We start from the raw sequence: 17,066 nt of genomic DNA on the forward strand, positions 1-17,066 counted from the left end.
TGGAAGATTTTTGATTTTTTTTTTTTTTTTTTTTGCTTGACTTTTTACTTTTAATCCCAATATTTGAAAATTGATCTGTATACGTCTTAGTCAGCAACGGTTTTTTACTTTTTTTTGTTACTTTTGTCAACGTGGCATCAACATTTAACGTTTTGGAACACTCTTAACATGAATAAGTCTCTCTAACAATGCAGCAGCCGTGGCTAGGACAGGCTAATTTCACGTACATGTTGGTAAAGTGGCCAACTCGGGTACTGTCATGTTACTGAGGGGTATGGCTTTGGTCAGAGATGTCAGGTGGGGGAGGAGTCACATGAGGCCAAATGGTCAAATCTAACGCGTCGTTTGAAAACGGCAAAGTCCACCTTTAAGTAGTAAGAAGTGTAATCAGTGATTGTCTTTGTATCTGCAATGTTTTAAACATGTATCTGTACTTGCACTTAAAGCAGAGAGTGCAAATACTTTTGTCCCCATAAGAGAGCGTTCCGTTTGATTGCATTGCGTGGCGAATGTAGGCGTGTGTGGCAAGAAGAACAAAAAGTTCCGGCGACCTGCCCGAGGTCGAGCGCGTGCCGCTCGCCATTCGAATGGCCTCGACTTTTGATTATCTCTGTTGTGCGCTCCTCGTGGTGAAATTCTGTGTGCACGTGACGAGCCATTGACTTGACATTTTCACGGCGTGATGAGCTCAAAGAAATGTGAAAGGAGAAACGCTGGCCAGGGACGAGGGCGAAAATAAAGTGGCAAAGAGTTGTGGGAGTGAGTGGAAGTGAGTGGGAGCCCGAGAGCGAGCAGAGGATGAGGATGAGGAGGAGGAAGAGGAGGAGGCGGACGAGGCCGCTTCGCAGCTAAAAGAGGAACTTTGCTTTTGGCCACAGCTTGAATGGCCGCAAGCTGTTGCCGTCACTCAGCGCGTATTTATTTGCAAGTGGCCTTTGACTGGCACGATTGATGATGATGTGAATACTGATGCACAACGAGGCACTCGTGATGAGCACCAACAATTACCTGAGCACCGACAAGACAATTGGGCTTCTTTTATTTTATTTTTTTTTTGGCGTGTGATGTTTGCAGCGGTGGCGGCCGGTACATTTGCTGCATTTGATTCACTTGGGACGTGGGCCTCCAGCGGGGACTTCAACCTCCTCATGTCACAATCAGCCTGGCAAATTTCTGGGACATTTCTATAGGAAGTCAATGATTCCATTTCTTCATCAATTCATCCGGCAATTATATTTGTCAATGGATGACTCGGATAAAAAAATAAAAGTGATACATATAGTATATCCATCACTATATTCAAAGACAAGGCATGATTTCAAATCTGAAGTGCAGATAGCACAGAAACATTCATTTTAGTTTAATTTTAGTTTCAGTTCCTGGTTTGGTCCATAGCATGTCAGAAAATCGGCAAAAACGTTTCGGATTGTTTTCCAAAGTGAAACCAAATGTTTTATTTCGATACAGAACAGAAAGATGATCTTTCTGCCAGAAATCTGGGAATATTTACCTTTTTAAGAGGTTAAAAATCATCTGATTTGGAACCATTTAAATGAAACAAGGTCTCTAAATGATTAATTGACTATCAAAATAAGGAACCGTTAATTTGATCCTCGATTCCTTGTCAATTAATCATTGGACCAATGGCCACCACATCCTGGCTCTTCAGCTAGCAGATCCCTCTGGTGTATTGCAGCAAGGTTACGAGGCTTGCCCCAGTGGCATGAACACTCAAGACAGCTTGCGGGACATTTGTGTAAAAAAAAAAAAAAGCCGGAAAAAAAGAGACTCTAAAGACATAAACATGCATTTCTGTGAATTTTCATAGAAAATCCAAATAAAGCAACAGTAGAAAAAAATCCAGAAATGGTATTGTCATTTTTAGAAAACATGTTACAAATTATGAAAAGTCCGACTGTCTGGAAACCATTCAGACTTGATTCCGACGTGGTTCGATCTAGTCAAGGTTTGATTGACTTCGTGGCGACAGATGCTTGTACCTTCGCCTCTTCATCTTACGCTACCAAATTGTGATGTGAACTTTGGACGCAGGCAACAGAAGCCTGGCGTCAGCGTATTGGCGGCGGTCGAGAACATCTCGCCTCGTCACCCCTCTGGGTGGCGACAGATGCTCGCACCCGCCTGCCAGGGATCCGCTAGCACCTCTCTTCCAATGCTACGGCGCACATTTTTGGCCCAAGCAGAAGCGCTGTCGACTTACTGCGAGTGTCACATCATCGAGCATCATCCCGCGTTGGGCACTTTGACCTATTTTTTTGGGTCTTGGAAACAATTCAAAACTTGTCGTTTTGCTAATCATATAATCTCTCCAAATATGGTGCTCTGGCCCCCTCTAGTGGTATGCCAAAGTATCACTTATTAAGGCTGAAACTTTTGGGCAGTTCAGTACAGTCAATTCGTTAAAAACAGTTCAGTTATATTTAACTCAAATACGTTTTCATTTTGTCATTTTGATAAAATCATAGCTTTCAAATATTTTGTAACTTTTTTTTTAAACTGAACAAATATTAGGCAATTACTTTCTTCAAGTCAAGGCAAGTCAGCTTTATTGTCAAATATGCTCGATGTACAACATACAGCACAGATTACCCCCCCCCCCACACACACACACACACACATTGTAGTATTGTATTGTTCGTCATCACGGTACCTAATGCCAGTGGAGCCACCGTCTCGCTCTGCCGCCAAGCTAACCGAGGACCAAGTGGAGGCGCTGTGAGCAGCGGCAGAAGCACGGGTAGTCGCCTCGTGACAGTTTCAAATATAAAAACGGACAAAGTCAGTCCAACCATGTTAACCATTGAGGGTTGTTTCGTACGATTAACGTTGTTTCATCTCTACGATATATATTGTCATATCGGACAATTCTACTCTGACTATTCTTGGAGATAGCTGGGAACTTTGTCAGCCTCTTCTTGCTGTGCATTATGCTGCAGGTCTTTTAGTAGAGCTAAGTGCTGCCACCTGGCATGTTGTGGCATAACCTTCACCAAAGAAGTGAAACTCTATTTTGGGATTTGCGTAGAAGAAAAATATCCAAAGGGTTTCTTGAATATGTGCGATCTGGCGGGGGCGCGAACCACAAAGCCGGCGCTTTACCTTACTTGGAAGGCCCGACTAGCGCCTTTGAAAGTGTTGCACAGCTCGGATTACGGCATCCTCATGCCAACTTCACGCTACATGTGTGTGCATGTATATATAGGAAGTAGGAGGAGAAGGGGCGAAGGATGGAGAGATAAACGGAGAGAGACGAGCGAGAGCGAGCGAGTCTTCGCTATTTCACGGATGGCTGCGTTGCTATGGGAACAAGACACGGGCTCCCTATTCCCCAAAAACTGCCTCCATCATCCCTTCTTCCTTTTTCTCCCACTCGCCTCATCCCCCTTTTCCTCACCCACCCACTCTCCTCTCCTCCATCCCTAATTCTGCATTCCTCCCTCCTTCGTCCCCTCGTCTCCTATTCTTTTCTGGGTTGTCATGGCGATAGGCTGGGGGCGTGCAAGAGCGAGCCAGCAAGAGAGCGGGAGTGGGCGTATCGGAAGTGACATCTCTCGGGCGCTAACCTTGTTTCCTGTGCGCTGGCGTCGGGGGGGTGCGTAGCAGGCGGCCGTGCGGAAGCGGCGCCGCCGTGTGGTCGATGACAGACCAGCGGGCCGAAAAAGACGAGGAGGGAGAAAAAAAAACACAGCAGAGTTGACGCGAGTCCACCTCCACGTTTGCTCCCATTCAACTTTGCCCCTTAGGAAACAAGGGCGGCAGGATGGGCATCGCAATTTGGGTTTTCACTCCAAACTCCGGCTGGCTTGCCAAAACACACTTTGAAAAGTGATCCTCGATATTATTACCGTAGTATCAACTTATACAAGCTCTACTTTATGAAGTATTTTTTAGTTGTCATGCTTTTGCCCGCACTGGTGCCTCTGCCTCTGTAAGAGGCGAAACGTCCTTGCTTCGAGCTGTTTATTTGTAACTCCGAGGCATGTCCAACGAATTGAGTTAACCTCCAGTGGCGATTAATCAAGACGCATCAACTGTCAAGTACTGGACAACAACTGAACTGGTCTAGAATTAATCAAGCACTTTCGCCAGTGAAAGACTGAACTGGATTAACCTAACCCGAACCTAAACTTTAACTCGACAAAATTTGGCTTATGATTAAAAAAAAAAAAAAACAGGACAACACTAGACCGAATAGTGGATTGGAACGGATTACTGGGAAATACCTGAAAAGGACTGAGCAGAAATACAAAAGTAACAGCGTGTACTTGTTTTGTTGTTGAAACCGTTTGACAGTCCACGCCACCTGGAGGGTCACAAAACATTTTGAAGGAAGGTTAGAAGAAAATCCGCCACACGCTGAAGCAACACGGTGCATTCAGGCTGCTTTCATAATGTAGGAATTTCCACACACACAGAATGCTGTCTGGCACATTCTTTGATTTTTTTTTTTTTTTTTTTTTTGAACGATCACGAGAAGCCCAAATCGAAATGATGATTTACTATTGATTCATTGGCCAGCTCCCGTCGTCCCGCCTGAAAAGGGGGAGGCCAGCCCGCCAAATGGTTGTTTTTGTTATTTTTGGCTATGTTGTTTGTGTATAAATCAACATTAGGCCTGTCAGGGTGCAGGAGACCAAGCGACTCTCGCTTTGCTTTTGTGAACTGCTAAGGACGGCAGAAAATGTGCAAGGTGCCCGCAGAGAGAAGGAAAGCGAGATAAGAATATAGAGGAGAAGAGGGAGAAAGAAACAAAGGATATGAAAAGAGAGAGAGAGCAAAGAGGCATCTCAGCGTTTCTGGCCTCGTCAAACGTGCGGAGCCGCCACTGTTCGGGACGAGCTCGCTTGGCGGGAATCCTCGGGGGCTGAAGAGAAGACGCCACAGTAACGAAGATCGGACCGAGGCATGAGTCACGCCGCCTTTGCCCTCGTCGACAGCCGACTTTGCAAAGTTTGGATGACGAGGTCGAGTCGCTTTTTAAACTCTTCGTCGGCCCATCCAAACAAATAGAATCGCGTTAGGGCTGCGCAATTCATCCAATTTGAAGAATGATCACCATTTTGACCGCCGCCATTACATGATCGGCAGCGACTTTGACATTTAAAATGCAGGCAGGGCTGTATCTGTGCCGAGCCAATCACCGACTTCATATCCGCACAGAAGTTGTGAAGTTATTTTCCCGTGTAATGTTCTTATCTTGCGGCTACTGGCAGTTATTAAAAAATGGCGGCTCATCAAGTTTGAAGGCTTCCTAATGAGAGAAGCATATTCATGAACAGCAGATGATTCATTTCAAGTGCCAACATAACCTCTTGGTTTAACCTTTTCGCAGCACGCCAAACCTTCACAATCCTCTGCATTCATGAGGGACGGGGGCTCATTTATATTTCAGCAACTTTATCCATAATTTAAAAAAAAAAAAAAAAAAAAAAAAATGAAAGATGGCATGAGCTCTTCTTTTGCCTCAATTAGTCTTTTGCAGGAGTGTCAAACTCATTTTTGTCGTGGGTCACATTTTAGTGACCGTTTCCCTTGGAGTGCTGTTATGACTGAAACCATATAAAAATGTCAATAATGGTTCATTCAACAGTTGTTCAAGTTACTGTAATGGGGGGTTTGGTAACAAGAAAATGCTGACAATATGTCTCTTATTTATCACATATAGAATTTTAAATTTTCGTAGAGATTTTAGCAAGCATCATGCAAGTTGACATGTTGGATTTGCTTTCGCGGGCCACATAAAATGATTTGACGGGCCAGATCTCGCCCCCGGGCCTTGAGTTTGACACCGGTGGTCTATTGTCTTCGTTGCCGGCAGTAACGTGACGCTGAGGTCTTAAAGAAAAAAGTTTGTACGTAAAATATATGGAAAAATATACATCTTTGTTTACATCTATATGTTTATAATCTACGACTATATATTTTTAGATATCTACCTATTTCTTGATCGATCTATCTATGGCCAATATTGTTTTACAGTTTGATTAAATTTGATGTCTTTGTCAGTTTGTCATGAGACTAGCATGTTTTATGAATTTCTTTCTGTTTTTGTCATGTTGTGTTTTGAATCAAATTTTCTAAATCTAAATTTTTTAATGGTCTCTAAATATTTTTGCCCTTTCCCCAATGTTTGATACATAATACAGTTCGCTATTGAGTTTTTTTTTTTTTTTTTGCTAACTTGTTTTTATTTTTCTACAAATGTTTGATACCACTTTCTTTTGACCGATACTAGTATGAGCATTCATTGTTGAGTACTGATACCACAACACTTTTGTTATATTAAGTTGCAATTAACACAAAGTCAAATCATTGCGAAAAGAAGGTCCTTTTTTTTATAATTGACTGATGTGTCAGAGAGCTGCAATGTAGCGTCACATACTGGCAGCAGATTATTTTTGTTTTAAGTCGTTGGTATCAGTAGTTGTAGTTGGGAATGACGAGTGCTTGTAAATGAATCAGAATCGACATGAACCTAACCTGAACATTTTGTCCCCGCTGTCCAGATGCAAGGTGTGCCGCCCCGCCATCCTACCATCACCATCACCTTCACCACCACCACCACCACCAGCAGCAGCAGCGCTCCCAGCAGGTCCTGGCCTTCCACGCTGCCCCCCCTGCCTACGAGCGCCCCCACTACAGCCGCCCCCCATACGAGCATCCGTCCAACGAGCGCCCGCCGCCCGACCGTTGGAACGCCCGTCTGCGCGTGAGCCCAGGAAAGCCCTTCCACATGTTGGACCAGGAAGAGGTAGGATGTATGCTGCCGTCACCCCACAGCGCATGCCAGCCTCTCCTTAACGTACCCTAACAAATAACGATACTAGGCACAGCCATTTTTGCTATTTGATGTTGGTGTTCCAGGACTGCATCGTAAAAGAAATGTGTGACATCAAGAAATATTGATATTTTGACCCCGCCATGCAAATAGATACGGACAGTATCAGATGAACTGGTGCTGTAACAAAAGAAAAAAAAAAAAACCAAAACAAGTGATATAGTATATGATACTGTGGCATAATAGGCTACGTAGGGAAATGTTACGAAGAGAGAGTGATATTTTGTCCCGCAAAATACACTGAACATAAATATAAATGCAGCACTTTTGCTTTTGATCCCAATGTCCTGCAAGCATCACTCAAAGATGGAAAACATGTTCTGCATACACAAAAAGGCCATTTTATTCAAAATTGTTCACAGATCTGTCTAAATCTGTGTTCGTGAGAATTTCTCTTATGATGACATCACCCATTGCACCTTTGTTATAAATTTTGCCGGTCAGAAATTTCCAACCAAAGCCCAACAACTTTTTGAATGCTTTTTCTGTCCAGCATGCTATCCTGCTTTTGTCCTCTAGGGGGAGGAAAAGGGCCGTAAATATTGCTTCCACCCTTGATAGAAATTAGTGATGAGCCACCAATACTTGAGTTCACAGGTGCTGCAAGTCTGGTCCTCGGGAACCCGTCTTGCTTGTTTTAGATTTCTAAGTCCTTCAACATATCTGATTCAAATGATCAGCTCCTCAGTAAGCGCTGTAGAAGCCTGAAACGATCCTGATCATTTGAATCAGGAGTTTTTGAGGAGGGAGACATCAAAAACTGGCAGGATAGGAGCTCTCGAGGACCAGACTTGGGGACCCCTGCTTGTATTGTATGTATTGACTCATTTGTTAATTACTTAATCTCATTTAATTGTTTCGTCTGTAAAATAAAAGCCAGAGATAGTAGTAACACAAAAAAATGTTTGAATTTTTTTAACTTTAGAAGAAATAAGGATGCAAAATATGTCTCCCGCCAGCTGCAATGGGCATTTGCATCACAATCGGATGACAACAAAAAAGCTTTTGTGCCAAAATGTCTTACTTTGAAGGCGTGTTCTGAATTTTTTTCACCATTGAAAATCCTTCCCAGGTTTCTTAGTAACATGCAGTCAGGAAAAATACGCCAAGGATTCTTTTGTATCCAAAATGTTCTTTCTTCTATACTGTTGGAATGTTACGTGTAAAAACTAGCAAATTTTGTGGGAAAAAGTCAAACTAGTTCGGCGCGGGGATCACAGCATCCCTAATATGCCTTTTCCTGCAGTTGAAATATATTGTAGAAGAAGTTACAATTTTCTGCCAAAAAAGAGCAAAGCTTTCCCCAAATGACAAAAGCAAAAGTAGAATATTTATTCTGTATGTTATCTTTTCATTAGGTTTTTAAAATGTTTTTTTTTCCTCTTCACTTAATTGTCTCTTCAGCTTCCACTTCTTGTAGCTCATGAAGATAAATCGTTTGATTTATTTATTTTCCCCCCTTCTCTCCGTCTGCAAACTCCCGCCAGCCGTGACCTGTCGCGTTCCGTCTCCCACTGTGTAAAATGAGCCTGCAGGTGTTTCCCCCTCGGTGGTCTCGCTAAGTCGTGTGGAGCAAGCTGACTCACTTCATGACTCAATGTTGGGGGGGAAAAAAAAACAAACAAACAAAAAAAAAAAAACGAAAGCAAAAGATGAGAACAGACAGACATGAAAACCACAATATTGGCTCGTGAAGATATTAGGGAGCTCTTTCACGCACAGTCCAGGATTACCAATTGAATTCCAAGTGGATTAATTGACCATTTCCATGGCAACAGTAGGAACAAAAAAAAAAAGAATTTTCTTCACAGGTGGATGAGTTTTCTGCGGTGTCATTACGCACAAAAAAAAAAAAAAACGCAGTTCGATGTGGCCGCAGTTTTTTTAAATTTCTTTTTTCAACCTGATAACATGGTAAGCTGTCCACTGTAGTAACCGCTGTCCCCGAAAGCGTGAGACCCCGCAGACACTTTGGCACATGTAGTCGGCCCTCGCCATATCACGGTTCACTCTTTGCGGATTCAAACTGGGGGACTGTACGGATGGATAAGCGCAAGACAGGAGTAATTGTATATAATTTATCGCTCTCTGCTCTTCGATGTGTAATCAACTTACTACTCCAAAACCGCAACGACTTCATTTACGTACATAGCGTGTAATCAAAGTAGTTTCTCGTGTTGAAGAGACCAGCTTGTTTCTTGCTCGCAGCCTTCAAGATAAGATAGCAGGCTCAGGATGGTGCGCCCGTGTGACGCATCCACAGCTGCTATCACGAGCCAAACGTCAGCATGACTCCTCTAATTACCTCGGAATATATTGTGTGTTTCCCCACCCCTTTAGAAAGTTTGTGTATTAGGACACTCCCTAAAACAATAAAAGCGGGGAGACGAGCGTTTCCAGAGCTGTTCGGAGATTGTAACGGATTACGCTCTTTCACTCTTCTTGTGCACAAGTAGACCATTCTGCTTGACTCCTAGTCTCTCTTATGTTTTAAAGTTTGTCTTAGGGGTGGGCCAAACCAAGATTTGCTCTCCACGTAAGTTGCAAACAGAAAGCAAGCGCAAAACGGGACTTGACCTAATGTATTGTCCTTCCTTCTTTCTTTTCTTTTCTTTTTTTTTTTTTAATTGGCGGTCGACAGGCATCTCAATAGCGCCACCAACCGGTGTTATCCCTCCACTGCAAGGAAACCAAAGTGAATGGAATAATAATTTTTGCTTGTATCTAAAGACTAAAAAATAAAAAATCAGCTGACCGACACTTTCATATCTAAAAACTGTATTAAGGTGCTCTTATCTCAAGGCACCACTGTAGTCATAATAGGAAGAATAACGTTAAATGTCAGATAAACGACAAATTATTGGCTAACTCTAAGCTTGCTCACCGTCACACGTGTGTTTCCGGCAGACGAAGAAGAGTTTTATTGCATTAAGTGTATTGTTGCGCCTTGTCTTGTGCGTGTACGTGCAGGTCCACCCTTTGCTGATGCGCGAGAGGCGCTCAGAGTCGCACAGGAACAAGCTGCTGCGCCGCACGGTCAGCGTTCCCGTTGAGGGACGACAGCATCCCGAGATGGGTGAGCATGCAACACCTTCCCGCTGCAACAAAAAGATACACACGTCGGCGACAGCAAAACACTTTCCGGGGGGTCAAATGTCATTTTCTGCCAATAAATGCTTGAGATATGAACAATGACTGGTGAAAGACACGGTGCCGTTGCTAAATAGTGCGTCATTCTGTCTGATGGTGAGAATGGGCAGATGATATTGACGACATATGTTGGCAACATGTAGAGGCTGAAATCGGATCGGAAGGAAAAAAAAAACATGAAACATTGGCATGCAATGCAGCCGAGAGTAACAGAAACATTTTTGAGAAGGTGATTTTGATGGCGCAAAATTGTTGGACTTGAGGTGGCAAATGTGTCTGCGTTCTTCTGATCATGTTGAGGCAAACACTTCGGTTGGCAACACCTGGGACGCTTCCATGCCTGTTTTTTGCCGTGCACCTGCGTTAGCGGCGAGTGCTAGCGGACTGGTCACCTAGCAACAGCAATGACGACAACAGCGACGTGCTGTGGATCTCTTTGCATGTTTTTCAGCTGCCTGTTACTTGTTAGGCCTTCAGGTGAATGGCTTCGCAGCCCAGGTTTTCAGTCCTCATCCTACTTTGTGTCATTGAGGCTATTTTTAGCTGCGGGCGTCCTTGTGTACTTGATTGAATTCGTTTCGCATAAATTCGCTCCTTTCCTGCTCTCCGATGCCTTCGGGGGCATTTTCATATACTGGACTAAAAGAGTTCCTTAAAATGTCCACTAAAAATCTCTTGTAGTGATTGGGGGGTAAGGAACGATTGCGTTCAAAATTCATTAACTCATTTCCAAGTCCCGAGTCATTTTACGGCCATTGTTATCGAGAACACTATATACGGTACCCGACTCGAGATGCTCAAATGATGAATTGAATATGTCCTCATCACTTCATTTGGATGTAGTGGCCAACAGTGGAACATGCACCAGATCGTTCTTGGGGTCAGACATCGGGCACTTTTTTTGTCCCCTGCCTCCTTGTCATCCATCTATCCATCGATTTCATCATTCTATCCATCCACCATCCTTCTTTCCGTTCGTCTTTCCTGTGGTCCTTTTGTCAAATCTACTCTTCTTTCCATTCATTCATCTTATCGAGCAACCCGAACCCTGGACTGGTTGTCAGTCCATCGGGTCCATCCAATGAGTGTGTTGTGTTTATGCATCTTGCAACAACTTTGACATAAGATCCAACTTATTTAAAATGTTGGCATTGCACCGAGATGTTTGCAGAAAAACCAATACGAAGAACTCCCTCGCTGTGTGCGTGCGTGCGTGTTTGTGCGTTTCCTTCATTTAGCAGAGTGAAAGTCAATTGAGTTATCTGCATTAATGAATTTGGCCTTTGAATGTCGTGTGATTGTCTAAATTGACTTGATGTCTTTTTTTGGTCCCTCAAAGTCCTTCGCTGAAGCGCCAAGCGCACCGATCGGGCTCGCCTTTCGTCTGTTTGTTATTCGTTACGCTGGCATATTTTCCTACGGTTATTATTTGCATTTTTTGTTTTGTTTTTCTTTGTTCTTTGCGTCAAAGCCATCCGTCTTTGACCTTGACTGCTTTGGCCTGCGCTGCAATGCAAGCAGTTTTCACCCAAATGTATGCGGAATGAATCTGAAATATGCAAAAGCCACATCAGATTTGAGAAGTCGTGTATTCGGAGCCTGATGAGTCATCAGTGCAATTTGTTATCTGGCAAAATGAAGACGAAAGAAGGCACTGCACTCCACTGCCCACGCATTTGACTTTTGCCACTATTAACTAACTTGCTTATTAAGCTCTAGCCTAGAACATCCATTTTGACTGGGCTGGCAGTGAATGAGTTCAACAATGGTGGTCTTGAAGCATTCTTTTTTTATTTTGACTGAACAAAACGTTTCGCATCTTCGACCGATAGTTTGATGTAGCTTTTACATTAAAAATGTTTTTTTTTTTTAAATTGAATCAACAAAATGGCAGTGTGATAGGTAGGTACTTTCAACTTTTAAAAGTTAAAACTATGATGACAATACCCGTTTGTTATTTTTGTTTTTGATAGATATTTTGTATTCTTTCCATTTTTAAATTTTTTTTTTTTTAGCTCTACAATATTTTTTGGAGTTATCTATTTATTTATGTATTTTCTATCTACATTTTGTATGTTTTAATTAATTTCTTAATTGTATTTTTACAATTTTATTCATTCATTTTACATAAGAATTATTTCTTTCTTTTTACTTGTCACATGTCTAATTGTTAATTATTTATTCTCAGTTACAAATTGTATCATGTGTGCAGTGCCTTTTCATGGAGGTGGAGTCATATTTTTTTCCCCATTCTAAACTCTTTCTCATTCATTTTAAGATGATTTATTTTATTTGTTTGTTCGACATTTCTGCGTTTTATTACTCACTAAAACATATGACACCTTACACTTGATGGTGCAGAGCAGCCCTCGGCTAGATGTAACAGAGCCTGCTTCCTCTGGTGGATGTTAAGTGTGTGACACGCAGCATGTGAACAAACAGCACAGCTTATTGTTAAAAATAATTCCGTGGCACCAGAATTGAAAAGCAATGTCTGATTTACGAGTGTATGTCAACTCATTGAGGTGACGATTCAAGTGTAGCAAAGCAGAGGCGATGCGGAGAAGGAGTCAAAGGTTCCCCATGGTCAGCAGGGTCAGCAGCCTGTCTTTCTCGCCCGCTCGCCCGCTCCGCAGCGCATACTAATGAGGACGGGCGCGAAGGCGAGCAGAACTTTAGCCAGATGGGATCAGCAGAACATCCGAGGGAGGGCTGCTGCGCGCTGTGCTGAATTTCAAAGAGGGGGCGCCGCACGGCACCCGTGAAACTTTCAACTGCGACTCCAAGTCTGCATCCGTTTTCAGCTTTACTCATATAACAGTGAGTTTGTGTCCTCTTTTGTCGCGGGGATACAACCCAGACCTTACAGAGGGACCACCTCCTTGTTATTTTTTCAATTTATAGTTGGGCTGCAAACGATGACGATAATCAATTAATCTGTCGATTGTTTTTAGGATCGATTTCCATCCCTTTATTCAAAAATGCGACCTTATTTTAAATCAACAGTACAGAATATTCCCAACCCTTATTTAATGATGATCAGTGACTAGTTTTGATCTGCAACATGTCAGAAAAATGTTGATTGTTCTTTTCCAAGTAAAAGCAGATGCTTTTTTTTGATGAGACAATATTCGAATCGGCCTCCAAAAATCTGTTTCGATTCGGCCCTAATATTTGTGTAATCCCACCCAACACAATACAGAATCTCTATAAAAAGAAAACAAGAACGCTTGACAAGTAGCCACACGGTCATTGGAAGTGTTTGTGTGCCAGCTTGCTGACAAAATGAGGTGGATGATGGCCTTTTTTTTTTTTTTTTTTGAATAGGAGGGGGGGCAACTGTCACTCAAAGCAAGGACCAGCGCTCGCTCGGCCGCTTTCCCACTTAAAGTCCGATAATATCGCTGCGGCCCACGGGGGTGAAAGACGAGCCTGGTTATGTAACGGCCGCATGCGCCCGCCGCTTTACATAAACGCCTCGAAGAAAGCGTCAACGTTGTGCAGCGTTATTTCCATTTCGAGTCATTTTCAGGTTTCAAATGCGCCGGACGCAGTCGTCCGCGTTCAACTATTTTGCTCGGCAGCCACCGTGGCTGGTGAAAAGCATTCGTCAACGTGGGGGCGGCTGGGAGAAGCTTTTCCTAATTGACATACTGTACCTTTGTCATCGGGGGTGGCGGTGCGTGGTCCGATTGAATGAATATTTTCCTCGTGGAAATTCGGGCTGCCACAAATTGTTTTTGATAATCGACTGCTCGCCGATTATTTTTGCGATGCGTTGACGAAGCGGATTGTATTGTTCGCATCGGGCACAAGCCTCGTGCATATGCAAGACCAAAAATAAATAAATTGTGCAATTGTAAACATTGCTTCGTCACTTTAGGTTGATCGATAATTTGTAAAAATAGCCCTGACGGATGGTATCGATTTGTGAAACATAAGCACGTGACCAAATTTTGATAATAGCCGCTTTGGGCCCCACGCCAGCAATATGTAAATCAGTACTTATCACAGCAGCAAGCAGCTGCTCTTATATAAGCCTCATTAGATTCCAGCTTCGACTGTGCAAACTAAAAATAAAGACAATGAAGAGAGTCGTACATTCAACTTGGAATAAACTTCGCAGCTTGCCCCAGCGCACCTGACGTGTTTTCTGCTGTTGATGTTGGGTAGTGGAAATGGAAATAAAGGCAATACTTGAACATTTGTAGTTGTAAATGATGAGTTCACTTTCAAACGGAATCAAAAACTCTGCACAATGATGCGCAATCCCAACAAGGGAGCACAAGTTGCCGTCAAGAACATGGACTGGGAATTTTGATGTGTCTCATCCCCGTGTTGAATGGTGCTATGATCAGAAAGTAAAGTAAAGCCTCTCCTTTCTCATGAGCACTTTGAAACAGTAATTCATGCCTTCGTCACATCCCGGCTGGATGACTGTAATGCACTTTAAGTTGGAGTCAGCCAGTCCTCCATTAAGCGTCTCCAGTTGGTCCTAAATGCTGCCGCTCGCCTCTCGACTGGTACTTGTAACAGGGAGCACATAATTCTTACTCTGGCATCCCTTCACTGGCTGCCTATATATTTTCGAGTTCTTTTAAGATCCTATTATTTGTTTTCAAATCTTTAAATGGCTTCCATCTTACCTCTCTGAGCTCCTCCGCCCTTCCACACCTGCCCTGTGCCTCAGGTCTGCGGACCAAGACATTATTAGAGGTACCAAGAACTAAACACGTTTTTTTTTTTTTTTTTTGTATTCCATAAATTAACTGGCAATGTGTCGAAGTGTCGAAAACCAACGCTTGTTCTCTTCCACTTTTAATATTCTGGACAGCGTGTGAGCCGTGGGGATGTAAAAAGCAGCTGAGTCTGACTCGACGCGCTGTCACTCAATTCCAATGCGAGTGCACCCACTCGCGGAGCAACTGAGATTGTCAATTTCTGGAAAGACGGAATAAATTACAGTTTGTTTTTGTGCAGCTGCTGTACATATCCTGAAAAAAAACTCCTGGAGGGGCTTTGTTTTTTTTTTTTTTTTTTTTAACTGTACTGTATGAATCACTGTTGTGTGATTCTCGGGCCTCGATGGGAATTGCTCGAATCACCATACAGTATGGGGAGCTTTACAGGATATAGTGGACCTAGATAATTCCTTCTCAAAAACTTTCCATCGCATTGAATTGGTATATTAGGGCTGAGTTAAATAATATATACAATATATAATATATAATATGTTATGTCATCATACATTATATAATAAATATTCAATCAATTTATATTTATATAATCTTTAAATAAATACAATTATAATAAGAATATAATATATTAAAAAAAGAGCATTAAAAAAATCGGAACATTATTATTAGAATGAGATATTTATTTATTTATTAATTATTTTGTCATCTACAGATGAGCCACTCTGTTTTCTACTCAGACCCAGATTTATATTATTTATTTATTTCATTGGGACAGTGCATATTAATCAACACATGAATAAAAAGTGTAAATGCGCCGGACTTAGCATAAATGCTAGTTTTGAGCCGTAGTCCCAAGGCAGGTTTCTTCACATAAACATAACATAAACAAAATAATACAACACAAAACAGAACATAAAACACGGGCAGTCATGCAATCTTAGCCACTTTTCCTGCAGGCGCTTTGCCATTTTTCCTGCAGGCGCTTTGTTGTTTGAAGCAGTTCGAGATGAAAGAGGAGAGAATCAAAGTGTCCTTTTACCAGTGGATCAGAGACGTCATGCTCAAAATGTGCACACGTCTGCTACAAGCTAAGTTTGAAAGTAAACAAGAAGCTGTAGCGTCCATTGACGAAAAAAGATATTGGTTGGTTGGATGGTTGGATGGATGGATGTCTGGATGGTGGCCAGGTAACTGGCCGGATGGCCCAGCACACACATATCTCGGCCTCGGCAAAGCGGAAGGGTTGGCGGCGAAAGCCGACAAAGCCGCGCGACCTTGACGCTACCGCCTGCGCATCCGCCCTACCGGAAAACAATGAGCATTTTGCAAGGGGGGCGGGCGCGCGGATGCCTCGGAAGCCGGCGGTCGGCATGACGACGGCACGCCAGCGTGGCAGAAGCATCATCGTCATCATCTTTGTCAATGGCGACGTGACAGCATGCTTTGCACAAACCACATACGTGCACATGAATATGGCGGACATGTATTTACTTATGCAGTACAGAAAAAAATGTTTATTTTTATTACAAAATTATTATTTTTTTAATCTTATGATAATGAATGACGATGTTGACGGCAAACTTCCGTCTCCGACGTGTGGGATGGAGAGAGCTTGTCGCAACGGTGGAAGGCCAAACATGTCGTTCTGCATCCCGTCCAAACTCGTCACTGCCATTCATCCTGCGTCCAACTTTCTTGATAGCGCTTGCCCAACAGCTGCAGCTGTCACAAAGCACTTGACAGAACACATGAGCGAAAGCATGAATAACAACACATACAACATAACAAGCCAACATCTCGTTCTCCATGCCTACATCCGCTTTGTTGTTTGAAGCGGTGCGAGATGAAAGAAGAGCGGTTCCAAGTCTCCTTCCATCAGTGGATCAGAAAACCGCCGTCTCTTTGCCGTCCAGCGATCAACAGGTTGATCACTGCGCCCTGTCCGACTGAGCTGGAGGTCTCGAGACATCTCCAACTGGTTCACAGCACCTTTCATAGGCTGTCAAGAGTGTGCAAGGGCCCCAAAATCCACATTCCAATCAAGTCCCATCTCTTCACCCCACTGGTTCGATGGTGACGGGAATCCGCAGGCAGGATTTTTTATTTTCTGCGTATTTTCGTAAGATAACCAATTAATCAATGGGCTTCATGAAGAGAGACCTAATAGAGTCCAGCGGTACGCTACAGTATGGTGCGCTGCGGTATAGTACGGTACGCTACTACGCCATGAGTCCAGTGGAGTGTCACTGTCTCCAATTGCACTGTTGTCTGGGTGACAAATATCAAATCTCCGCATCCCCTCGTGAACCCGCTGCTGTGTGATAACAGTTTGCAGCACTTTTGTTTCCTCCCCACGTGTG

At 43.1% G+C, this 17,066-nt stretch overlaps 1 protein-coding gene across 11 annotated transcripts in view; it reads left to right on the plus strand.

Moving 5' to 3' along the window:
- The window catches only part of syngap1b (synaptic Ras GTPase activating protein 1b), a 76,853-nt gene that overhangs the window by 16,850 nt on the left and 42,937 nt on the right, over positions 1-17,066 (plus strand). For all 11 annotated transcript variants that reach the window (XM_019863727.1, XM_019863725.1, XM_019863728.1 and 8 more), the window contains exons 2-3: positions 6,528-6,772; positions 9,830-9,935. In XM_019863727.1, the coding sequence (XP_019719286.1) occupies positions 6,528-6,772; positions 9,830-9,935 (351 nt within the window). The remainder of the gene's footprint in view (positions 1-6,527; positions 6,773-9,829; positions 9,936-17,066) is intronic.

This window comes from Hippocampus comes, unplaced genomic scaffold (assembly GCF_001891065.2).
Source record: "Hippocampus comes isolate QL1 unplaced genomic scaffold, H_comes_QL1_v1.1 scaffold249, whole genome shotgun sequence".
Lineage (NCBI taxonomy): Eukaryota > Metazoa > Chordata > Actinopteri > Syngnathiformes > Syngnathidae > Hippocampus > Hippocampus comes.